Raw genomic sequence first — 25,428 nt, 5'->3', positions numbered from 1 at the left:
GGGCCAGCTGATAAATTAAACTTTTCCCGAATCCGTAGGAAGGACGGCAAAAACATATTTTCCATCGACAAATGCCTTGATTGCGTCTCTCTGTTCCTCTTTCAAAATTAATGTGCTGTTGATGTCTTCTAAAACAGACTCGATAGCAGACATAACATTCCAGATCTCCAGCGGTAGCCATGTTTATACAAAACGAATTCAACTTAAGCGCTGTTTTGTGACGTGGGTGATTACGTTACTGTTGATCATCTGTCCATCATCGTATAAAGCCCGCCCTGGCAATTTCATTGGTTCGCCCAGATTCTGGTTTTCTGTAGTTGGTCCCCAATACCCTCCAGACCCAACTTCCCGACAAAATTTTCTTTTGGGCGGGGAGAAGTTGGGCTGGCAGCCAGGCTACAATAGGAGACCCTCCAGACCCAACTTCCTGACCAAATTTTTTTGGGGGCGGGGAGAAGTTGGGCTGGCAGCCAGGCTAATCCCTTTCACCCTCCTCTCTCTTTCCTCTACCGCCATCCCCCTCCCCCAGGTGATTGATAGGTCGGAGTTTGACCGCTTTGAGATGTCCCAGTCCCAGGGTTCCATGGAGGACGGCAAATCTTTTCAGATTCCCCCAGGCCAGACGCCCCCGTCACCCCCCGGCTTTACCAACTTGTTTACCCATGCTATGACCAGATTGGATGTTTCATTTCAAAACCACGCCCAGCGTGGGGCCAAGCACAGTTCAGTCCCCGCCCCCTTTGCATGCGTTCTTCACGTTGTCTCTTCCGTCAAAAAAAGAAAGGACAAGGGCAGCACACCAACAACCTCCACTTCATAAAGAACAGGTCTTGTTATCGGAATCCATTCCACAGATCAGCACAGTGTGAACGCAGTTTTTATGAACGAGACCCATTTTTTTCCTGAATGGAAAAGGCTACATTCAAACGACAGCACGTCGGACAGAAGCAGCCTCGTATCGCGCTCAAGTACATCTCGCTCACCTCTCTCCTCTTCCTAGTTTTATGCTAACTAGCTAGCTTGGTACTGTATTGTATTGTGCAAGCCAGTGCGAGCAATTAGTCACCAGGAACGGTAGAAATGCATTACCTTTAATGCTGCCGACAAAACTAGCGACCCAAATCTGCATAAAGTTTTTGAACCAAATATTTTCTGTTGACTTATTTATCTGCAGAGGTTGCGAGGCTTGGCGCTAACTGATCTAGCTAACCTTAGTATACATAGGGACCCGTTGAGTCCACGATAGCTGACTTACAGTAAATTGCAGGTTTCTAGCTTTATACACAGTTGGTCAATAATTGCACGCTCAAGGTGAGCTGCTGGCTCCTGTAGATTTGCAGTGCCAAGCGTTTGCATGTATAGAGTTCCCTTTAGTTCATGAGCAAACTGTCACGTTCCAAATAAGGAAGTGTAAATGAACGTCGTTTGTTCAGCTTATTGGCTAGCCAGATCAACCAGCTGTATTGTTTTTTGATTCAAAGATCTGTCTGCTCTCACAAGGCGCCTTGCAACCTGACCATCAGCTACAACAGCAATTTGGAAGCTAATCGATCGTTCCCATTGCATTGTTAGCTAGCTAGCTACCGCTACAGTCCAGCACCGGCGGACAAACTCGAAGATAAGATGATCCCGGACAAAGCTCCCAGGGAGGACGTTTTATACGCTGCCGGAGACCTGAAGAAGGAGGCTCATGTTCCCAGCTTCGAAAAATACAAAGAACTGTATATAAAGTCCATTGACAACCCTGATGGTAAGTATTAACAGAATGGTGCATGGTATGCTGTAACACCAGACTCGGCTTATTACTTGGCTAACCTTAGCAGACCTGCCTCGTCCTAATGGCTTCAAGTCTGTTTTTGTTTGAGTTAATATCATTGCTTGACAGTGAAGGGAGCATTGTAATGTGTGTGTAACCTACATCTTTTTGCCATGGCTTCCTGATGATGAAAGACCAACTACCATCACATTTCGACAGCGTTTTTCATTTATCGTGTGTTTGTCGCTCTCAGAGTTCTGGGGTGACATTGCAAAGGACTTCTACTGGAAGACCAAGCATACAGGACAGTTTCTGGACTACAACTTTGATGTGACAAAGGGTGAGATCTTTGTCAAGTGCATGGAGGGGGCCACTACCAACATCTGTTACAACGTCCTGGACCGCAATGTCAACGAGAAGAAACTGGGGGACAAAGTGGCATTCTACTGGTTAGTGTGTTTTTGAAAGAACTGGTGTGTGAGAAAGTTCATGTGTTTGCCAGAGATAACAACAAGGGGAAAAATCATTGGAAATATAAATGGGTCTGTGCCAGTGTGTGCCAATCCCTGCGTGCATGTATTTTTACTGTGTGTGTGGGAGAGAGAGAGAGATAGAGATAGAGATAGAGAGAGAGAGAGAGATAGAGAGAGAGATAGAGAGAGAGAGAGAGAGAGAGAGAGAGGGGGGGGGGGGGGTGGCTGTGAAGGTTGCCAAAGCACCCACTCTTGTCGGCCCAATGCGCGGGGTGAATACTTGAGCCTCTGCAACTAGGGGATGGAATGTCAGAGGAAAAGCCTGAATGGATCCACAGTGATCCTCCATCCTTTGTCTCTGCTCACACACATACATGCACAGAGGACCATGCCTTTCTTTCCCCTCTCTTTGGAACACTGGCCTCGGGTCAGAGATGTCCCCATTAAGTGAGTAAAATATCTGTCAGGATCTGAGTACCTAGGAAGAGTTTTAAGGATATGGTGGCTGTGCGTTTCAGTCAAGTGTATGTCAACTTCGGTTGAGCAGGTGAAAGTATATAAACTGTGAATACAAGTACATTTCTTAATTGGTCAGTATTGTTCATGACCCACGCCTATACCACGACTGAATGACTGTGACTGCATTGAATGAATGAACTGTATGTGGGTCATACAGGCCTATATTAGGGAGGCAGTATATTTTTGCCCGTGCGAGCGTGGTGACCTGAGAGCTTTTGAAGTGGAGAGTGCCTCACTTCCAAGTATGCGAACCCTCTGAGCCACTCGGTGTCAGCCTGTAACTTAGACCTCTGGCTTTCCGACATGCCGTGTTAACAGCCCTCTGCTGGGAGGATGCAGCCCGTGTCTGCTACGACGTGCTTTTCACTGCAGCTTTTCCCGCTTCGCAACATCAGACTGTGTGTGCGAGAAGGGTTTGCAGTCACTGTGGTCAGCAGCAGAGCCTCCTGTGCTTCTCCCTTACTGTGTGTTTTCCAGGGAGCTGACAGGTTCAGCCCAGGCCAGGGCATCCTGTCTGGAGAACGATCAACTCTTAGTGACAGCAAAGTCACTTGGATTGGAGACGTTCACTCGCAGTTTAGAATCCCAAGTTTCAGCTAGTTTAGCCCTGCCCTATCTTCCTCTGTGATAAAACTGTTATGTTTGTCTATTTTCTTTTCAAACTACAGATGTCTATTTTTGTAGCCTTGTTTTCAGTAAGAGCCTGTGTGTATGTTTTGCCACCCTGGATAGTCAGAGCAGGTGGAGTGTTCACTGCTGGATCAATCAGTTATCTCATTGAGATGTAACCGGGGCCACATCGGCTCCTAAAACAAGCACACCCACTGCTTAGCGTTGTTTGGTATTTGTTTTTGGACTGGGCATTTGACCTCCTGATCTTGGGTGGTGAACATGGTTTTATAGCTGATTATTTATAGCTCTGTTGCTGTCCGTGGGTGTCTGTGTGTTGCTTAAGGTCACCTTCATTTGGGAAAACGTCCATGACCCACTCGCGTGTGTGTGTTTGTGTGTGTATTGGATAATGTTATCTTTACTTTGGAAACTTGTTCGGTGACCTTTACCACACGTATGCGACAATACAGAGAAATAAAGCGATAAGATAATGGTGGAGCCCAGAGCCAAAAACGCCACAGTTGTGAAACGAATCCTCTTAAGGGAGCGCAAGACGACATAGATAATATCAACCGTAATAAGTAGCCCAGAGAGTCTTTGCCTTGAGTCTTGCGTAACTAGTCTCTGGGCTCATGGTCATGCCCAGGCCTCTACAGAGCTGTATGGGATAGAGGGGCCTCCGCCATGCCAAACTATTGTGCCATGCTTCCGAAACCTAAACCGTGTTAAATACGGGCTCTCAATGGAGGCTGCTTGTTGGCCCAGTCCCTAGTAGGGTAGTAGCTGGTGAGAGTGAGAAGGACCAGGCTCCACATGTACGAGACACAGGCCCCTCAGTGCATCTCTCCCCGTCGGCCAGACCAGAGGAGCGCTGTCTGCTCTGCGGGCTCATCTACCACAGATACTGGGTACTGAGGGGAGCTTGCTGCAAAGCCTGGCTCTGCACGTTTCACAATCCCGGTCGAGAAATGTTGAGCTTTTGCAGAGTGAAGCAATGAGATGGCGTGTTTGCGCGCGTTTCTCTTCGAGGCAGTTCCCCCAGGGTGCCTGAGTGCGATTGTTGTCAGTACCTCTCCCAGTTGAAGTCCAATGAGGGGGGTGGAATACAGTGTAGGCTGTAGGAATGACACTGCACAGAAAAGAGATTGTTCTGCTTCTGGGTTGGGAGGGGGTGGTGAGGCCCGTACTGTACTGAAGAACATATCGGAACAGACATAGGAGCCTGTACTGTACAGAGGGACAGACAGACACGAGGCCTGTACTGTACAGACTCAGAAAGACAGACAAACGTACAAGGCCTGTACTGTACTGATGGGAGGAGAGAGGATCCTGTCAGCCTGTGTCAGCCCTCTGTCTGCCTGCAGCCTGCCTGGCCTCTAAGTCATTAGTTGTGGTTTCAAGGCTCCCGAGGGCGAGCTTCAAGTGAAGGGATTAATCCTCACCTGCAGTCAAGTGCACCAAACTCACTTCACGCGTCAGGTGTGCATTAAGGGAACCTAGAGGGACTCTGTGGTTAGAACAAGGTTGGTTTAGGTGGACATGTGTTTTTTTTGTTGATGTCTGTTTCCTTGTCGTGTGTCAGGGAAGGGAACGAGCCGGGAGATGAGGCGACGGTTACTTACAGAGAGCTGCTCCAGCAGGTCTGCAGGCTGGCCAACGTCCTCAAGTCACAAGGTAGACCCGTCTGTCACACTCACTGTCTGTCTCACTCACTGTCTGTATGTCTCACTGCCTGTCTGTCTGTCTGTCTGGATACTCTGTCAGACACTTTGACCTCTGTCTGTCTTACTGTTTTTCTGGTTTTTAACACACGTGTGTGTGCGTGTGCGTGTGTGTGTGTGTGTGTGAGCAGGAGTGAAGAAGGGGGACCGTGTGTCCATCTACATGCCCATGGTGGTGGAGCTGGTGGTGGCCATGCTGGCCTGTGTCCGTATCGGAGCCGTGCACTCTATAGTGGTGAGTTACCACAGTCACCCTGCTAGTACACACTCTATAGTGGTGAGTTACCACAGTCACCCAGCTAGTACACACTCTATAGTAGTGAGTTACCACAGTCACCCAGCTAGTACACACTCTATAGTAGTGAGTTACCACAGTCACCCTGCTAGTACACACTATAGTGGTGAGTAACCACAGTCACCCAGCTAGTACACACTCTAATGGTGAGTTACCACACGGCTGTCTGTGTTGAGTACGACTGCAGATACCAACACATAGACTAGCTCAGTCAGTCAGTTAGCCAGCCAGCCAGCAGACACTCCCTGTCACCTGTTCTCCACATGTGTTACTGATCTACAGGTCTAATGTAATGTGCTACTTTTGTTCCTGGAAGGAACAATGCTCTGCCAGGTGAACTCTCTCAAGAGGACCATTTCTCCGATAATCATTCTGTGCGTGTGTACGCATACATTTACACTTTTACATTTACACTCTTCCATCCGGTAAACTGGAATGCCGTGTGTGTGGTTACTCCAGTTTGCAGGGTTCTCAGCAGAGTCTCTGTGCGAGAGGATCGTGGACTCCCAGTGCTGCTTGCTGCTCACCGCTGGTAAGCCGTGTGACCAGGACCCTGCCTCCTCTCTGCTCTCCATCCGGGACATGAACCCACAACGCACACGTCCTGGAGGGCCCACAATGAAACTCTTATTAGCTGGATTAAACAGAACCATATTAGCCGCAGGTTCTGACCCCCTAATCCTGGGGCGATAAGAATGAATGACACAGCTGTAATGGGGTCAGACGTAGACCACCACACACACACACTCACACACAGACACACACACAGCATTGTTCTACACCGTAGGATTTACGTTGAGTAATAGGATCAGCTAGGAACACTAGGCTGTAGAACTGTTTCTAGGACCAGGTAAATCGGGGAATTATATAGATGTTGCACTGACAGCAGTCCTGAAGTAATCACTAACATCTCAATATTTCAATAAGTACTATTTAAGATGCGTATCACCATTGGGTTCACACAAAAGAAACATTGTTTTGTTGAGTTCAGCTTCAGTAAGCCTGTGATGAATGGCCTGTTGAGGCCGTCTGTAGTTGGAGTTCTGTCGGTCCCGTCCAAACAGCCCCCAGACTCTGCCTCATCAATGCCCATTACGGTTCCCTCCACCCGCTCAGTGTTTTGTCTCCTCTGACCTCTTGCATACACTTATGCATACACTAATGCACCTCTCTCCCTTGCTCCCTCCTTTCTGTGCCCCCTGCTCCCTATCTCTTTCCTCCACACTGCCTTCCTCCTCCCTCTCTCTCTCTCTCTCTCTCTCTCTCTCTCTCTCTCTCTGTCCCTCTCTCTCTCTCTCTCTCTCTCTCTCTCTCTCTCTCTCTCTCTCTCTCTCTCTCTCTCTCTCTCTCTCTCTCTCTCTCTCTCTCTGTCCCTCTCTGTCCCTCATCCCCAGACGGCTTCTACAGAGGGGATAAGCTGATCAACTTAAAGGTCATCGCTGATGAGGCGCTGCACAAATGCAGGGACAAGTACGGACCGAGCTTCTGCATGCTGACTCGCCCCGTGTGCCTGACTACACACACACACACACCCCTATTACACAGCCTGTTCCAAGGGGGGGAATGTGGTACTTTTATGCCTCCTCCTAGTTCAAGAGGGTACCCCCTTACGGAACAGGGGGTCTGTTATACCTCTGATGCTGGGACGCGGGCATGCTGTCTAAAATCACAACATCTCACACGGGACGGCATTATGCTGCCTGTTTGGTTCAGTGGAAACAAAGCCTTCATCGTGATCTTCTTAACAGCAACATTGCAGGATGTCGGTGTAAAAAGGTCTACTGACGCCAGTCTTTTCGACAATATATTTGCCTGTCAGTGTGTTTAGGAGAGTTCAAGCCAGGTACAGTGCCCTCCAAAAGTATTGGAACAGTGAGGCGAATTCCTTTATTTTTGCTGTAGACTGAAAACATTTGGGCTTGACATCAAATAATGAACGTGAGACCAGAGATCAACGTTTCAGCTTTTATTTCCAGGTATTTACATCAGGATCTGATGCACAACTAAGAAAATATCACATTTTGTTTGAATCCACCCATTTGTCATGTGATCAAAAGTATTGGAACAGATATACTTAAAACATATTTAAGTGAATAAGACTTAATATTTAGTTGCAAATCCTTTGCTTTCAATAACTGCAGCAAGTCTGTGACCCATTGACGTCACCAAACTTTTGCATTCTTCCTTTTTGATGCTTTCCCAGGCTTTCACTGCAGCCTCTTTCAGTTGTTGTTTGTTTTGTGGGGTTCCTCCCTTCAGTCTCCTCTTAAGCAGGTAAAATGCATGCTCTATAGGGTTTAAGTCTGGAGATTGACTTGGCCCGTCTAATACCTTCCATTTCTTGCCCCCTGATGAACTCCTTTGTTGTTTTGGCAGTGTGTTTTGGGTCGTTATCTTGCTGCATGATGAAGGCTCTGCCAATCAGTTTGGTTGCATCTTTCCTTAAATTGGCAGACAAAATGTTTCTGTAGACTTCCGAGTTCATTTTGCTGCTGCCATCATGTGTTACATCCTCAATGAAGATTAATGAGCCCGTCCCAGAAGAAGCCATGCAAGCCCAAGCCATGACATTACCTCCACTGTGTTTCACAGATGAGCTTGTGTGTTTGGGATCATGAGCAGTTCCTTTCTTTCTCCAAACTTTAACCTTTCCATCACTTTGGTAAAAGTTAATCTTTGTCTCATCAGTCCATAAAACTTTGTCCCAGAATTTTTGAGGTTCATCTCTGTACTTTTTGGCAAATTCCAGCCTGGCCTTCCTATTCTTCTTGCTAATGAGTGGTTTGCATCTTCTGGTGTAGCCCTTGTACTTTTGTTCATGAAGTCTTCTGCGAACAGTAGATAGTGATACCTTCACTCCTGCCATCTGGAGGTTGTTGCTGATCTCACTAACAGTTGTTTTAGGGTCTTTCTTTACAGCTCTCACAATGTTTCTGTCATCAACTGCTGATGTTTTCCTTGGTCTACCTGTTCGACGTCTGTTACTTAGTACACCAGTAGTTTTCTTCTTCTTCAGGACATTCCAAATGGTTGTACTGGCTATGGCCAATGTTTCTGCAATGGCTCTGATTGATTTTCCATCTTCTCTAAGACTCACAATTGCTTGTTTTTCACCCAAAGACAGCGCTCTGGTTTTCATGTTGTTTTCACCTCTGAATACAGTCTGCATAGACAAAACCTATCTTACCCAATCTGAACATGAGTGTAGACATTCAGTGGTATTTATTGATTGAATAATGTATGTAATAGGACACACCTGGGCAACAAAACACACCTGTCAGTCACATGTTCCAATACTTTTGCTCACGTGACAAATGGGTGGGTTCGAACAAAAAGGTGATATTTTCTAATTTGTGCATCAGATCCTGATGTAAATACCTGGAAATGAAAGCTGAAACGTTGATCTCTGGTTTCACATTCATCGTTTGATGTCAAGCCCAAATGTTTTCAGTCTACAGCAAAAAATAAAGGAATTGGCCTCACTGTTCCAATACTTTTGGAGGGCACTGTATATCTGTGTTAGGAGCCACACACCCTGTGTGATGGGAGATGGTTCGATCCTTTTAGGTTATCCTTCTAAGCCACCTCACGCAGTCCTGACCTGATCGTTCCTCTCTTCCTGTCCCCTCTCCCCCGCCTGCCCTCTCTCTATCTCCCGTCTTCCTCTCCCCGGCCCCCCCCCTCCCCCCCCACTCTCCGTGCCCCCCCCCCCCCCTTCCTCTCTCTCACTACTTGCCCCCCTCCCCCCATTCTCTCTCCCTTTCCCTGCCTCCTCCACTCTCCGTCTCTCTCTCTCTGTCTCATCCCCCCCTGCCTCCTCTTCTCACCCTGCCTCGTCCTCCACTCTCCATCCACGATCCACACTCTCGCTTTCTCTCTCTCTCTCTCTCTCTCTCTCTCTCTCTCTCTCTCTCTCTCTCTCTCTCTCTCTCTCTCTCTGTCTCTCTCTCTCTCTCTCTCTCTTGTCTCCCTCTGTCCTGTAGGGGATACCTGGTCCAGAGGTGTATCATGTTGAGACACCTGTCCAAGGTGGAGGAGGCAGCGGTGACCCCACTGGGCTCTCAGTCCCCCCCGGCCAAACGGCCATGTCCTGACCTGCAGGTGAGGCCCCACCTGGTCCACATGTTTTCACGTTCCTTAACCCCTACTCCTCCCCCCCCCCCTAAAAACAATGATTTGGTTTCCTCATCATCCCCTCTCTCCATAGCTTTGCTTCCTCCTGTGTTTTGACGTCGTACGCGTCACGTAACACGGATAGTTCTCCATACTCCCACACGTGCTGTTAGCCGCGGCCCGCCAGCAACATGGTCACGCTAGCCGCTAGCAGCACCTGACAACTCTCTCCTGAGAGGGCCCTATAGATGATGTTCAGAGGAAGGCTTCTGTTAAATGGGGAAGGGGGGATGGGTGTTTTACAAATCGCTAGTTTGTTGAGCATATTAGGGCCATCCAGGGTGGGTAGCACTGTTTAATCAGCTCTTTATCGCTCTGTGTGCTTTTCTGAAGTAACGTGTCCATGACCCCTCCCCCCCCCCTCCTCCTCCCCCCTCTTAGCAGGACCCTCAGAGAGACCGGGTTAAGAAAACACGACCAATCCCTCAGGTACCGCACCAGACCTCTAACCACCCCCTCCCCATCTCTTCTTGGTCCTTTTTATCTAACACACGTCTAACCCCGCTTGACCCCTCCCCCCCTCCTCCCCGTCAGCTGATGATGGGGGGGGGGGGGGGGGGGGGGGAGCTGTGTTGTTTTAAAATGTGTGTTACACCTTTAACACACTCAGCAGGAGCACTGTCTGCTCTCTCACACCCAGCTCATCTCACACTCATTCCCGGATATACCTATACATAGTATATATGTACATACACACAAGGGTATGCCAAACCCTTGCCAAAGTCCTCCAGCCCCTAGTATACACACACACAGGGTCACCAATGACTAGCCAATCACTCTCAGATCAATAAGCAATTCAATCACATTTATTGGTTCATTTATCATATGGCAATAAACATGGATTATATAATACATGACCAGTTTATTGCTATTGATGGACACAAAATTAAACAAACACAGTAGTGACAATGTCAATTGAAACACATGTCCTATGTTTTGAATATAGCTTGCCCTTTTCTTATTGTAATACAGAAATATTCTCAAACTTAGTCATTATGTTGTGATGAGGGCCTGGAAATGCCGTCCTAATTTGAGAGCTTCTGTCCGGTCCTCCTCATTGGCCAGAACCCACACTGTTAGAGGTGTCATCACTGTGAGATCAGGAAGTGAAGCTGTGACTCCTCCCCCCTGTGTCTCCGTCTGCTGCTGTGCAGATGGAACACAAACTCATTTCCTCCCATGCTTCGCAGCCCCTCAAAACACAGTGTGTACTCACTCACTTTCGTCTCGTTTTCTCCTCTGTTCTCTCTTTTCTTAGCTGGTCTGAGCTGCATGCGTTTTTCTTTTGGCGCCGACGTCATCACTTCTACTTGGGCGGTCGTTGTAGCGTTTTGTACTCTTTTTCGTTGGCTCTGATTCTCCATGAAGGGCTGCTGGTGTCAGAGCGGGCCTGGCTCCGATGCTGCTCCAGCTGGTGTTCTCTAGCGTGCTGTTCATTCATTGTGTGTGTGTGTGTGTGTGTGTCAGGTGCCCTGGAACCCCGAGGTGGACCTGTGCTGGCACAGCCTGGTGTGTGTGGCGTCAGAGGAGTGTGAGCCCGAGTGGTGTGCCTCCGAGGACCCCCTCTTCATCCTCTACACCAGCGGCTCCACGGGGAAACCCAAGGTACACCGTCTCACACGGTTCCACGTGAGCACTCACACACTCGGAAGTCACTCTCTCACACATTTACTCCAAATACTCACTCATTTACTCTCTGTCTCTCTCTTTCTCTCTCTCTCTCTCTCTCACTCGTGCCCCCCCCCCCCCCCCCCCCCCCCCCCCAGGGGGTGCTCCACACAGTCAGTGGCTACATGCTGTACGTGGCCACCACCTTCAAGCTGGTGTTTGACTACCAGCCCAGCGACGTGTACTGGTGCACGGCCGACATCGGCTGGATCACCGGACACTCCTACATCACCTACGGACCCCTGGCCAACGGGGCCACCAGCGTCCTGGTGAGTGGCCACCCTGCGCGGGGAGAGCTCCCTGGTTGGAGCCTTTGACTGCTGATCAAGGTCGCAGGTTCAAATTCCCTCCTGTTCTGTATGTAGCTTTGGATAAAAGTATCGGAGGAGACAGAGGATGAGGGAACTGCAGTCAAAAGGCACATTGCCTTCAACATTTGACCTCATCTCGCGCGTGTGTGTGTCTGTCTGTCAGTTCGAGGGTTTGCCCACCTACCCTGATGTGAGCCGGATGTGGGAGATCGTAGACAAGTACAGTGTGACCAAGTTCTACACCGCTCCTACTGCCATCAGACTCCTGATGAAGTACGGCAGCGAGCCTGTTACCAGGTACACACACACAGTCCTCCCTTCAAACGCGCACACACACACTCTTCATACTCACACATATGCACAGACTCCTGTCCTCACACACACACACACACACACACATATTACAAGCAAACAAATGGTTGGGAAGTGTCTTACAATAACATGTAAGACATAACACTTACCAAACCAGTCAGACTGTGCACCTATGACTACACCTGCATCAAAATGTGATCATTATCGATGATACGATATGGCCTTAGGTAGCCTATTGAGATGAGAGCCATCCAGTGAGCCCCCAGGCTGAGCCCTCTTCCTTCCCCAGGTGCAAGCGGACGTCCCTGAAGGTGCTGGGCACGGTGGGGGAGCCCATCAACCCAGAGGCCTGGCAGTGGTACTACACCGTGGTGGGGGAGAAGAGATGCCCCGTGGTGGACACCTTCTGGCAGACAGAGACGGTACACACCACTACCACACCACTACCAAACCTACACATCACTACCACAGCTCCACACCACTACCACACCTCCAAGACACCACTACCACACCTCCACACCACTACCACGCCTCCAAGACACCACTTCCACACCACTACCACACCTCCACCCCACTACCACACCTACACACCTCCACACCACTACCACACCACTAAGACACCACTACCACACCACTGCCAAACCACTACCACACCACTAAGACACCACTACCACACCTACACACCACTACCACACCACTAAGACACCACTACCACACCACTAAGACACCACTACCACACCTACACACCACTACCACACCACTAAGACACCACTACCACACCTACACACCACTACCACACCACTAAGACACCACTACCACACCACTAAGACACCACTACCACACCAACACACCACTACCACGCCACTAAGACACCACTACCACACCTACACACCTCTACCACACCACTAAGACACCACTACCACACCTACACATCACACATAACTGTTAAAATAGAAGGGTTTTAAGAGCTGCTACAGTACTGTGGATGTTTGTCTACTGTACGTGACTGCTCCCACTACATTCCAACCTCTCCCTCTCTCTCCTCTCTTCTTCCAGGGGGGACATGTGTTGACTCCTCTCCCGGCTGCCACGCCCATGAAGCCAGGCTCTGCTGTAAGTGCTACCTTCCCTCTAGTTAATGGTCTCTTGTGACAAAGACCAATAAAAACACCCGGTTTGCTCATTAGCAAGCAGTGGTCCTGACCTTGTGATTGGTTCAGAGCGTGGATCACCGAATTTCAGCTCCTGTTATTGGGCAACAGACCCTCACCAGGTTGACACGGTTGACACCTTCCTGTCTCCTCTCTCCTCCCAACAGACGTTCCCGTTTTTCGGCGTGGTGCCCGCCATCTTGAATGAGTCCGGAGAGGAGCTGGAGGGACCAAGCGAGGGCTACCTGGTACTCACACCCCTCCCTCCCTCCCTTCCTTTATTTTTCTCGCCCATAGTTCCTTTTCATCACCTCTTATCCTCACCCCCCCCCCCCCCCCCCCCTACCTATCCAAACCCAAGACCAAACTATCTTTTCCCCTCGTTTCTCCAACTGCCAAAACCAGACCAAACTAGCAGAAGACCTACCCTCCCCTCTCTCTCCCTCTCTCTCCTCCAGGTGTTCAAGCAGCCCTGGCCGGGGGTGATGAGGACGGTCTATGGGAACCACCAGAGGTTTGAGACCACCTACTTCAAGAAGTTCCCCGGCTACTATGTGACAGGAGACGGTAGGCTCCGGCTAGCACGCGCGTCCTCACAGACCTCAGGCAGCCTCCGGTGAAGCGAGCACCCATGTGCTTTCCCAGACCTCCCACTGTGTCACCTCCACACAATGCACCTTGTGAAGTACCAGCTTGTGATCTGTTGTGTTGTTCTCCAAGCTAGCCTGCGTTGCACTCACGGTCCTTATATATGAACTCTTAACATATTGTTGAAAACAAAATAAAAACACCTTGGGAACACCTTGGACGTCATGGAAATGGCTGACGTGGTTGTGTTGTATTGGCCAGGTTGCCGCAGAGACAAGGATGGCTACTACTGGATCACAGGGAGGATAGATGACATGCTGAATGTCTCAGGTGAGTCCTGTTCTCTGGCCCAAGGGATGCATGGATGGCACACTGGCACCTGCAGCGCTATTCATATCCTTGTTTCTCTCTGTTTCTGTGTGTGTGTTGTCCTGTGTGCGGCGTCTCCAGGCCACCTGCTGAGCACGGCGGAGGTGGAGTCGGCCCTGGTGGAGCACGAGGCGGTGGCGGAGGCCGCTGTGGTGGGCAGACCCCACCCCGTCAAAGGAGAGAGCCTCTACTGCTTCGTCTCCCTCAAAGACGGGGTCACCTACAACCGCTCCCTGGAAGCCCAGCTCAGGAAACAAGGTGTGTGCGTGTGCGTTTAGGGATATGGGCGGGGGGGGGGATCTGTGAGAGGGGTTGCTGCATGTTAAGAGTCTCGGTACGCATCTTAATGTGTGTGTGTGTGTCCACCCTTCCAGTGAGAGAGAAGATTGGAGCCATTGCGACTCCAGACTACATCCAGAACGCCCCGGGGTTGCCCAAGACCAGATCAGGTCGGCCTGCCTCTCCACCTCCTCCATCCTTCCATCACAGGCACTATCCTTCCATCACAGGCACTATCCTTCCTCCCTCTCCCTAGATGACACCTCATACATCTTTTCAATAGAAATCTAACAGTGTAAATACATTGACATTGCATTGTTAGATGAAAAGCTACGCCACCATATGATTGTAAATCCTTGTAGACTGGAGGTTCGATGTGTGTGTAACGTAGGTCTCTTCCCCCCCACCCCCCCAGGGAAGATCATGCGCCGCGTGCTTCGCAAAATCGCCAACAACGAGCGGGACCTGGGTGACGTGTCGACGCTGGCCGACCCGTCCGTCATCGAGCAGCTGTTTGAGAACCGCAGCTGCTCTGCTGTGTGACCCCGTCCCCCCCTAACCCCCATCCCCCGCCTCACCTGCAGGGGGCGCCACAGAGCCCCGTCCACGCCAGGCCCCCTGTGGGGCTGGGCAGGAGCAGGGAGGGGCTGGAGGATGTTTCAAACAGACCTGTTGAGCTGTTTGGGCATTGTTTCCCCCCCGAGACCCCTCCCCTCTGCAACCCTTTTCCATAGCACTCTGGATTCGATGGACTTTAGCAAGAAGAGCGTCGTCATTGTAGCGTTCTTGTTCCGTTTCATGCAGTGGCTGAGTCACTGAAGTGTCCAGGGACGAGAGGCTGGAGGTTCTGTTGGAATGGGGGGCCATTTTTGTAGTCCTCAGCACAAATGTGGCATTGAAAAGACTACATTTCCCTTCAGCAAACCAGGAAGTACCTTCTCCCCTGCTATGAAGTACAGTAAATGTACGTTAGTTAGACGTGTAAGGTCGTCTTCTAGTATAGTTTTTTCTTTCCATTTTCTGTCTGCATATCTAATTAAGGCTTGAAATAGAATTGATTCAGCATGCTTGTGTCCTCCTGCACGCTTCAATGTTTTAAAGTCCTCTCAAAGTGTGAGGCCTGTCTTTCCAGAGGGAGTGGTAGCCTGCACCAGCAACACTGATCTCAACTCTGGACGAATCCCAATTCTCTAGCCTTCTACCAATTACCTCACGCATCCTCTCCTCTCCTGCTAGTGTGTGGTTGGTGGTGGGGGTGGGCATGTGATGTGTGTTTTTTGTGTGCGTTACTTAATAATCCCAGGGTACAGACTGGGTCCAGGAATGCTTCACCAGTCACCACCCCCTCCTCCCCTGTGGTTGGAGGGCTGGAGAATTGACACGCAGGTCTTATCACTGTATCCCAGGGTCTCGTTTTGCTGGGCTGGGACAATGGTGACAATGACCCTGACGATTGTATGGTCAGAGATGGGCACCAACGCTGGACCTGATGTTAAATACCTACTACATTTATTCATATTGGTTTTATTTTTCTATTTTTACAATTTTTATGTCGGACTTAACCTCAGTGTTTTTCGATGTGCCAACAAAGTCAAATTCTACTGGATGTGGTTTGTAATCGTGTACGTATGATAAGAAGCGATCTGATTTGAAAAGCGATTCTCCTCGTCTGCAACGTTTCTATTGGTGACGTTGCAGGGGCGAGACAAAAAGTTTGCCCTTCAAATGTTGTAGATTTTTTTTTGTTATTGCAGTTAGATTTTTGTTGCCCCTTTGTATCAAAGCGACATGCAATAATACCAGTAAAATCACTGAGTGCTGCCCATCTGCTTCTCTGGTTGTTATTGATACTGGTCAGCCCTGAACTCCACCTCATCTCCTTAGGTCCTTATCCATCTTCAAGCTGCTCTTTCCCACGGGCCCCTGTACATGCAATACCCTGACAGACATGTCACACTGCTCTGCTGTCAGGTAGAACTACCAGCAGTCTAATCCCTGTCTGCTTTCCTTCTTCTGTGACTCTCTTGGGAAACACGTTTAAAGGTCACCTTTTAAAAGCTTACATTAACCACCATGTAAAGAAGATATACGGTAGTCATTGGAGCTACTTAGGAATCGCTATGTAATGAAATGTGATGAAGTGTTTTCAGTAAAGATTGGTACAGAAGGGTAAGAAGGCACAGTATAGGGGAGAGATGTATGAATGTAGTAAAAAGGTTGAAGGTTGTTCCCAACACGCCAAAAGTTCAATGTTTACCCCATTACCCCTGAAAAGCCTAACTTTCCCCATACCAGGTTGAACTTGTGTAATAACCACTAAACTTTCACGAAGAATGGAAGTATGATTTGAGTACCATAGGTAGTGCAGTTTACATGATAACTAATGTAACTGTAAAGTGTTGCCCTCGCTAGTGATATTCTTACCTGACAAAGAACCGGACCCACCTGAAGAGGGCAGTGCTGAGCTGTAACTGAAACACCTAGCACAGCTAGCAGCCACACAGCCACATTAACCATCTGTGTTCCCTGTGGAAGGGCTCCAAATGACACAAACTAAATAATTGATGCTGTTGTGCTTGGTGTTTGGGGTGCGGAGAGATGTGTGTGTGTACTGTTGTTTCTGGACGTGTGTGTGTTTGATAGAGATAGAGGGGAGAGAAATGGACACTCTTTGTCTCTATCTCACACACACACACACTCAGGCATGGTGCACAGGGGTAGACGATAGATAAAGATATTGGGGGTGTGTGTGAGGAATCCTAACCAGGCCATGATCATTCATCACTGTGACAGGAGGGGCCTTCTCTTCACACAGGAGTGTGTGTGCGTGTGCACACGCGCGCACGCTTCACATGGTTCAAGTATGCGTCTTGCTTTTAGTTCTTTGTTCTTTCGTTTCACTTAACACATGTCCAAACAAACATACACACATATGTTCGAGTACCGGTCAGTCAGTGAGTCTGGGATAGTGTGCCATACCGGAACACACTTTCACATGCATCTGAGGAATGAAGGAAGGCATACAGTGAAGAGAGAGTGAGTGGGGGAGAGACCTGCGGCCGTAACTTGAATAACAGTACAGTCACTCGAGTGTTGTGGCTAGACCTGGGGTCAGGGTGTGTGTTGAAGGGGGGCTGTCTTGACAGACAGAAGCGGCCAGGGGAAGGTGGGTTGGTTGGGGGTACTGGGGGGTTAGGGAGGTTGGGGTGAGGATGTGGTTTGGGACGTTGGGCTGTGTGGGTAGGGGGACTAGGGGTGAGGGGTGAGGGGGAACTGGATGTCCCCGGGGTGTGAGGGGGCCTGTTGTCCCAGCTGTCACTGCCTCTGACCCCCTGTGTGGCACTGGGGGTGGAAGGTGCTGGATGTGGAGGGTGTGTGTGTGTGTGGTTAATATGGTAATGGTAAAAACACTGGTCTGTGTAAACACAACAGGGCGATAGGAGGGATGGAGACAGGTGGGAGAGACTGAGCAAGGGATATATGGACAAGGATGAGGAGGAGTAGCAGAGAAAAGAGAGATGAGAGGAGAAGAGGACTTCCAATTGACAGATCATTTTCTCTTCCTCTGTTGAACTGGAGCTGACAGCAGGCAGTCTACTTGCCTAGTTCCCAAGGGCTCAGCGCTACGGACCTACAGCAAGAGAGGGAGGAGAAGGATGTACATTTTAGTGTTTTTTCTCACTCACTCTCTGCTCCCCTCCCCCTTCCTCCAGCCTTCTGCAGTGCTTGGGTCCAGAGGGATTAAAGTGTGATGGTTAGTGTGTGTGTGTGTGTGTGTGTGTGTGTGTGTGTGTGTGTGTGTGTGTGTGTGTGTGTGTGTGTGTGTGTGTGTGTGTGTGTGTGTGTGTGTGTGTGTGTGTGTGTGTGAGAGCCAAAGCCAGAGAGCAACACAGATAAACTCTGCCAGAGATAAGAGTCCAACCGGCTTTCTAATTACAGAAATTGCTTTCTCTCGTTTCCCTTTCTTCATAATCTCCCCATTTCTCTCTTTCTCTCTCATTCCAGTCTCTCCCTCTCTGGTGGTGTGTGGCACACATCAGATCTCCTGCTCACCCACTTTTCTCCCACTTCTCCTGTGGGTGAACCCAGTCATCAACACACACAAACACACTTTCGTGTCATCTCTCCATTTGTTTCAATGTTCTCCTTATCTGTCCATGAACTGTAGACTTTGGGACAGTTTAACCTTTGTTTCCGGACAGCACATCTGGATGTGTGTGTACGTAAAGTGCCAGTAAAGGTTAGTCCAGACACATATGCTGCCCATCAGACAAACCTTTCTCTGACCCTTCACTGGCGTCCTTTCTCCTCCCCTCTCCCCTCTCCTCTCACTCAACCTGTCTGGCTGTTGCAGTACCCAGATGATAGGGGGAGCTATTTAAACTGGAACAGGTGTTTTTTTGTGATTCCAGCCAAGGCGTTCCAAGGAAAGGTAATTTGTTTGGACATGCATTGAAATCTTCCATAGAGAAAAACATTGTGTGTGTGTGTGTGTGTGTGCGCGGGTGCACGGTAATGGTTTACCCAAGGCAGTGTGTGACCGTCCATCATGTGAGCTCCGACACCCACGGGGTGATTGCAGTGTGCTGGTGTACAGGCCACAGAGATGTGATCACACCTGTCCCATTGAGTTACCTGCCCTGCCTCAAACTGGCACCCACTCTGTGGATACAGTAGTCACTTACCCTCTGTCCCTGTCTTTCCGTCGCCCCCTCTCTCCACTTGTCTCTCCCATTCTCTCTGTGCCTCTCTCTCTCTCTTTCTCTCTCTTTGGCTCTCTCTCTCTCTCTGTCTGTCGTCCTCTCTTCTGCCAACTCGGTGAATGCCAGGCTGCGAAGTTGCCATGACAACGTGGACTGGTTCGTGCGGTAAGTTGCCGGTCGGGTTCCTCTGCCCATGCTGAGCCCAGCAGCACAGAGAGAGAGAGAGAGAGTGAGAGAGTGAGTGAGAGAGTGAGAGAGTGAGAGAGTGAGAGAGAGAGAGAGGGAGAGGGAGAGGGAGAGGGAGAGGGAGAGGGAGAGGGAGAGGGAGAGGGAGAGGGGGGGGTGGATGAGGGATGGTAGGAGAGACATAGAGACAAAGAAAAGAGAGGGCAGGATGGTAGGAGAGAAAGACACAAAGAGAATAAGGGAGGAGGGATGTTGGAAGGAGAGAGAGGAAGAAGCCTTGCTCCATAAGGCCAGCCTCAGTCCCCCTAGCCTGGGCAGTTCCTCTGGGTCTGCTGGTAGACTCTGGTGAGCACATGACCCGGGTTAGGATCCCACTCTGTCCTGCATCCAAGCCTTGGACCACCAATGAAGTGAAACACCAAAGAACACAACAACCTCCCTCACTCTAACCAGTACATCAAACCAACACATTCCTCTCACAGACCTAGACTGAGCGCCAAGCCTAATTTGAACTTGTGCTGTGAAGGGTAACTTTGTGTGGTCGACCCAAGTGAAATGGTAACAGTTAGATGCGTGTTGTGGGTTAACAGGAGGTCTAATGTGTCGTGCTGTGTGTTCCCCAGTGTAACAAGGCACAGAGAGACTTTGTTCCACTAACAGATGGGCCTTCCGATGGACAGAAACACTATCTAAATGCTGTCTTTACATGGTCCATTCACATATGGGGGTTGCACTGTGTGTGTGTGTTTCTTTGTTAATCTGTGTGGGGACTGTAATGTATTTGTATGTGTGTTTTGTTTTTGTGTGTAAATGTGTAAAATGTGCAGCTGTTCTACATTAATTAAATTAAATGCAAGATTCATGGTTGCTCTGCCAGTGACAGTCCCAGGCAACATTCATGAGAGTAGGATGACATAGAGTAGGATAGAGTAGAAAAGAATGGATAGAACAGAATAGCATAGAGCCAGGTCTCGGGTCTGGAGTCCATGAGCTACAGCTTGCTATTGAGTGACCTGTGTCTTCACACCTCTATTGGGATTTATGTACACTCATCTTGAGATTTACAGTACATGTATGTGTGTTTCTTTGTCCATTTATCTGATGTCCATCATTTGTGCTCAAGGTTAATTGGTGATTTCTCACAGCTGCTGATTCCGCTGCCCGTTTGTTAAACCGTTTATCTCCCGGTAGTGAGTAGGAACATACCAGTAGTAAAATACCAACTGTCTACGAACAGATAACTAACTGTCAAAGGAGAGAGGGAATGAGAGAGAATAAATGCGTTTATTCCTGGGAATCTCTCTCCAGTCTCTCTCTCTCTCTCTCTCTCTCTCTCTCTCTCTCTCTCTCTCTCTCTCTCTCTCTCTCTCTCTCTCTCCAGTCTGTCTCTCTCTCTCTCACACACACACACACACACACACACACTCCAATCAATCAAAATCCAATTTGATTAGCATCAGCTTTTCACAAGCAATGTCACAGAGGGCTTCACATATGCCCACAGAAGTACACCTGCCCTCCTGTTACCCTGTCCCCATCCCCTGTCATCCGTTGCCAGGCTTCCAGTCAGACTAGTGCGACATGATCTGTGACACTCTCAGGCTCAGGACAGACAAGGTAATGACCTGGCCTGACAGGACCATGATAGACAGAGAGAGAGAGAGAGAGAGAGAGAGAGAGAGACAGAGACAGAGAGACAGAGAGAATAAGAGAGAAAGGTCCCAGCATAAAAGCTGGTCTGGGGCTGGTGAGAGTGGGTGATGGCCATCTTACTGGAAAGGCAGAGTTCAAAGTTGAGTTTTAGAGAGAGTTGTTTTAGAAGTTAAGGGTGTTGTGTACCTACAGCGTGTGTGTCATTGTGTATTTGCACACAGGATCTGCACAGCTGGCTTTTAGCACCCTTGGTGGTGGCCTGAGGCGCAGTGACATTTCACATCCCTTCCTGTGGCTAAAATAAGTCCTTCAAAAGGGAGTGTGTGTGTTTGTGTGAGTCCATATGAAAAGAAGATCCCAAATCTATGCAGTGTTGCTCTGGAGGGATTCAGTAGCATGGCTGTCTAGTTGGCCTAGTGGGACATTCTGGTGTTCTTCGAGAATTAATCATATAAAAAAAACTAAAGACCCCCTACACACACACACACACACACACACCTCCCTCGATCAGAGCAGAGCAGGAGATTGGGACTGGAGCTGCTTCTTTGATTGGAGAGGCTCTTTGATGAATCCTTCAGGGTGTTTCACCCAAGTTGTACGTCACTTTATGCCGGAGGCAGAGACTTCAACTTGTTCTAGTGTATTGGCCTCTAATAGACCTTCACATCTCTATACCAGCCTCTAATAGACCTCCTTATGTCTGTACCAGCCTCTAATAGACCTTCTTAGGTCTATACCAGCCTCTAATAGACGTCCTAATGTCTATACCAGCCTCTAATAGACCTTCTTAGGTCTATACCAGCCACTAATAGACCTCCTTATGTCTATACCAGCCTCTAATAGACCTCTTCATGTCTATACCAGCCTCTAATAGACCTTATGTCTATACCAGCCTCTAATAGACCTCCTTATGTCTATACCAGCCTCTAATAGACCTCTTTATGTCTATACCAGCCTCTAATAGACCTTATGTCTATACCAGCCTCTAATAGACCTCCTTATGTCTATACCAGCCTCTAATAGACCTGTACCTCTCATCTTCCTGGGCGCTTCGTTCCTTTGTCAGCTTTTCATCAGTCTTCTCCTCTTGCTGTCATAACTGTTATTATCATTCAAGAGGATGCACCTACACCAGCCTTAGTGTGTGTGTTTGAGTGTGAGTGTGTGTCTGATGTGGATGATCCTTTATCCTTTAGTGCAATCATACTGTGTGGGAAGACTATTGTGGGAGAAGGATAACTGAGAGCTCTAATAGATGAATAGCTTGGAGTACAGTGTGTGTCTGTGTATGTATATGCTTTTGTATGCTTCTGTCTGTATATGTGTGTGTGTGTGTGTGTGATACCCCTCTTGAATGGGATTAGCTGACAGTATTAGCAGAGACTGGTAATGTGCAGTAATTACAGTGTTCGGAATCACACCGTCACCAGGAGACAGACCATAATTAACATACTGTCATGTCTGTCGTGCCAGCGCCACACCAGGAATCAGGACGAACAGAGAGAGAACACCCAGGGTATAGACCGTAGAGCTAGATAGTGTTCACACAGAGATACACAGTGACACTATCCTGTTTATTCTGTTTCTATAGTACACATTCTATAACCTCCCACTGCACCTGGTGGATGTAATGGGTGGGCAGGATAGAATGTACACACACACACACACACGTACACACAAACACACACTGAAATGGGATGTTCACACACACCACACGCGTCTACCCACTCAGAGGAAGAGAGAGAGAAAGCGTGAAAATACCCCCAATAAATATGAATGTCAGCCTATCAGGGACCATGTTGTTACAGCTCTTAACCAATGATTACACTGGAAGCATCGGGGTGAACATCCCACATCCGCTGTCAATGCATGCTGGGTAATAGCCATGCGACTGGCGAGGAATTTGAAACGTGTCGCCTCACAACCACCAGGTGTCGGTCGGCTGTTGCTATGGCAACCCGGCATGTGATTTTTACGACAGACCGAGCAGGGATGTTGTCGCGTTGGAGCTTTTGTGTTGCTGGAAAAAAAGAGGGAGAGGTACCCTCCCCTTTTACAGTTTTTTTTCAAATTCTTGCACAAGTTTTTTTTACTTGTCCTCTTTTTTTCAAAACTTACTGTAACAAATAAATCCAACAATTGCACACACAAAATGCTAAATGCCTCGCTTCTCTTGCAAAATGAAGCACTGCATTAAATATATCACCAACACGTCTCAAAAGCACACATTTGTCTCATGTTGCAAACACTTTCGCCACTATGTTACATTTTTGGATATATCATATACACAGTTATTCAAAACCTAAAGTTCTACTTTCATGAGCTCCTTTGTACATTTATACGTGCAAGATTGAAAGTAAATGGCAGAGATGATGAACAATTCAGGGTAAACACGAAAACAAGATTGAAACCAAACTTATTTTTATATTATAAGCATTTGTGGTTGTGAATACAGTATTACACAGTACAAAAGAAAGAGTGTAGTAGGACAGAAACCAAACCTACCGTAATAATAAAAAAAGTTATTACGAAATGGTGTCTCTCTGTGTGTGTGCCATGAACTGTAGCATACAGTAATATATACTATGTTCTACAATATTGTCAGAGTGTCTTCTTACAGTCACTGTACTGTCACACGGTTTGACACAGTGATCCACCAGACTGAGCAATCATGCAGTGCATTGCAGTCAGTGGTTGCTCCGTAAAATATATGTTTGTGTATAGTATACCGTGTTGTGCTGAAACAGCTTTTATGTGTACATTAAAACATGTGTATATTACAGTAGATTGTTACATACCTGTTATCTTTTCTACAGTAAAGGTTCAAATTATACCCACCACTGTAAATCAACTCAAATTAGGCTATTTATAGGCCTATTCTAAAGCCATGATTGGTTGGTGTTGAGAGAAGCAATGAGCGTTTGCACATGTGAGGAGTTAGTGTAAGGCACTTATGAAATAGTGTGTCATTTTGATTGGTTGTGTTTTAAAAAGGAAATCAAGATGTTTCCTGTTAGAATGTTGTGTGTTACATGGAGAATTGTGTGTTGTGTTTTGCAAAAAGTGTTTTATGAAATTGAAAACTGAGTCAAAGGCCCAAAATGTGCATATGGTTGTGAAGATTTTAGGTGTGGTTGTGGTATTTGAGTGTCAGGTTTCAAAAATTGTGTGAAAAGTCAGGAATTTGTGTGTAAGTATTTGAAAAAAACTGTAACACAAACATGACATGTTGTGTTGGGATCTCATTGGCGGAAATCATTCATAATGAAGTGCCAGTTGGGGTACACGGTGGTAGAAGAAAATAAAAACAAATATAATTCTAAACACCACAATCCTGTTTTATTGATGCAGGAACAAGTTTTAATCCAGTACACAGTTGTCACGCCCATTACTGCGCTGTAGCTATGTTGGTCTACTGTACATCACGTATCACAAAACATTGTTGTGATGTGGTCATATTTGGTGGTCATCTGAATATCCTGTCTTTTGAGGCTTTGCCCAAAACATAACTCATCACAGAAAACATAATGTTTGTCTTTAATTAAATATGATTTTACATAAATTTTGCAAAACATGACTGTGTGTCAGCAAAACACGCATATGTCATTAAATTGTGATCGTTGTGTGGGACCACTGTTCACCAAGTACCAAGGACCTTCCTCTCTGAATGTCCTCAGCTCTCAATTCCGAGAATATTGGCTTGTGTGTGTAGGTGTAAGTGTGTGTAAGTGTGTGAGAGAGAAATAGAGAGAGTGTTTGTGTGTGTGAGAGAGAAAGAGAGAGAGAGTGTTTGTGTGTGTGAGAGAGAAAGAGAGAGAGGGTGTTTGTGTGTGTGAGTTAAAAAGAGAGAGAGAGTGTTTGTGTGAGAGAGAGAAAGAGAGAGAGGGTGTTTGTGTGTGTGAGTTAAAAAGAGAGAGAGAGTGTTTGTGTGAGAGAGAGAAAGAGAGAGAGGGTGTTTGTGTGAGAGAGAGAAATAGAGAGAGAGTGTGTGCACCACTGCGCCTGTGAGAGTGGGTCTAATATTAGAAACTTATTTTCACATTCCAGTCGAATTTTTGCACATTCTAATTAACTCTGTGTGAATAGGATAAAACAGCATGGTACCACAACCTCTCCCCCCCCCCCCTTTTTCTGTTCCTCCCCTTCTCTGCTCCTCAGCCCTCCTCCTCTCCCCCTCTCCTGTCCCTTGTCCCCTGCTCAGAGTGTGACAGAACATCTGCCATAACCCCCCCCCCCCACACACACACACACACACCATAAATCCCTTCATTATTTTACCCTTCCTGAACTCTCTGTCCGTGTTACACTGTTAAATGCCAAAGTTGGCATCTGGATTGTTGTCCTGCTGGAGCATCTAAGAGGCTGTGTCTGTCTTGCGTGAGGAGGCTGCTGTGGGGGAGACTGTTCAACAGCAACACAGAGAGTAGGCTGACAGAGGACAGGCGTGCAGTCAGCAGAAACTCTGTGTGTGTGTGTGTGTGTGTGTGTGTGTGTGGGATGACAACTCTTTATGTTAAAGTGCACAGCTTGGCATTTCAGTCCTCGTCCACCTGTCCCTTTCATGCACCTGAGGGTAAGAAACGAAATCAGCAAAAACATGGGAGGGGGGCAGAATGAAGGAGAGAGGGAGAGAGAGGAAAAGAGTGGGGAGGGAGGAAA

General features: G+C 48.1%; 1 protein-coding gene across 4 annotated transcripts; it reads left to right on the top strand.

Moving 5' to 3' along the window:
- Positions 1–736: 736 nt before the first annotated feature.
- Positions 737–16,050, top strand: acss2 (acyl-CoA synthetase short chain family member 2). Of its 4 annotated transcripts, none has more exons than XM_047040188.1 (20): positions 737–968; positions 1,573–1,750; positions 2,010–2,205; positions 4,943–5,034; positions 5,213–5,316; positions 5,836–5,908; positions 6,771–6,846; positions 9,360–9,477; positions 9,931–9,978; positions 11,017–11,154; positions 11,316–11,486; positions 11,692–11,825; positions 12,130–12,262; positions 12,897–12,953; positions 13,159–13,239; positions 13,450–13,558; positions 13,841–13,909; positions 14,030–14,206; positions 14,323–14,397; positions 14,643–16,050. In XM_047040188.1, exons 2-20 carry the CDS (start codon positions 1,624–1,626, stop codon positions 14,768–14,770), a joined length of 2,106 nt encoding a protein of 701 aa, XP_046896144.1. In that variant the 5' UTR covers positions 737–968; positions 1,573–1,623; the 3' UTR covers positions 14,771–16,050. The 4 variants fall into 4 exon arrangements, with proteins under 4 accessions (XP_046896144.1, XP_046896143.1, XP_046896145.1 ...); XM_047040187.1 differs by having other exon boundaries at positions 1,501–1,750; XM_047040189.1 differs by having other exon boundaries at positions 737–1,750; positions 9,934–9,978.
- The last annotated feature ends 9,378 nt before the right edge of the window (positions 16,051–25,428 follow it).

This window comes from Hypomesus transpacificus, chromosome 18 (assembly GCF_021917145.1).
Source record: "Hypomesus transpacificus isolate Combined female chromosome 18, fHypTra1, whole genome shotgun sequence".
Taxonomy (NCBI): domain Eukaryota; kingdom Metazoa; phylum Chordata; class Actinopteri; order Osmeriformes; family Osmeridae; genus Hypomesus; species Hypomesus transpacificus.
The sequence above is the reverse complement of the archived record's forward strand: the minus strand, read 5'-3'. Positions and strand labels throughout refer to the sequence as shown.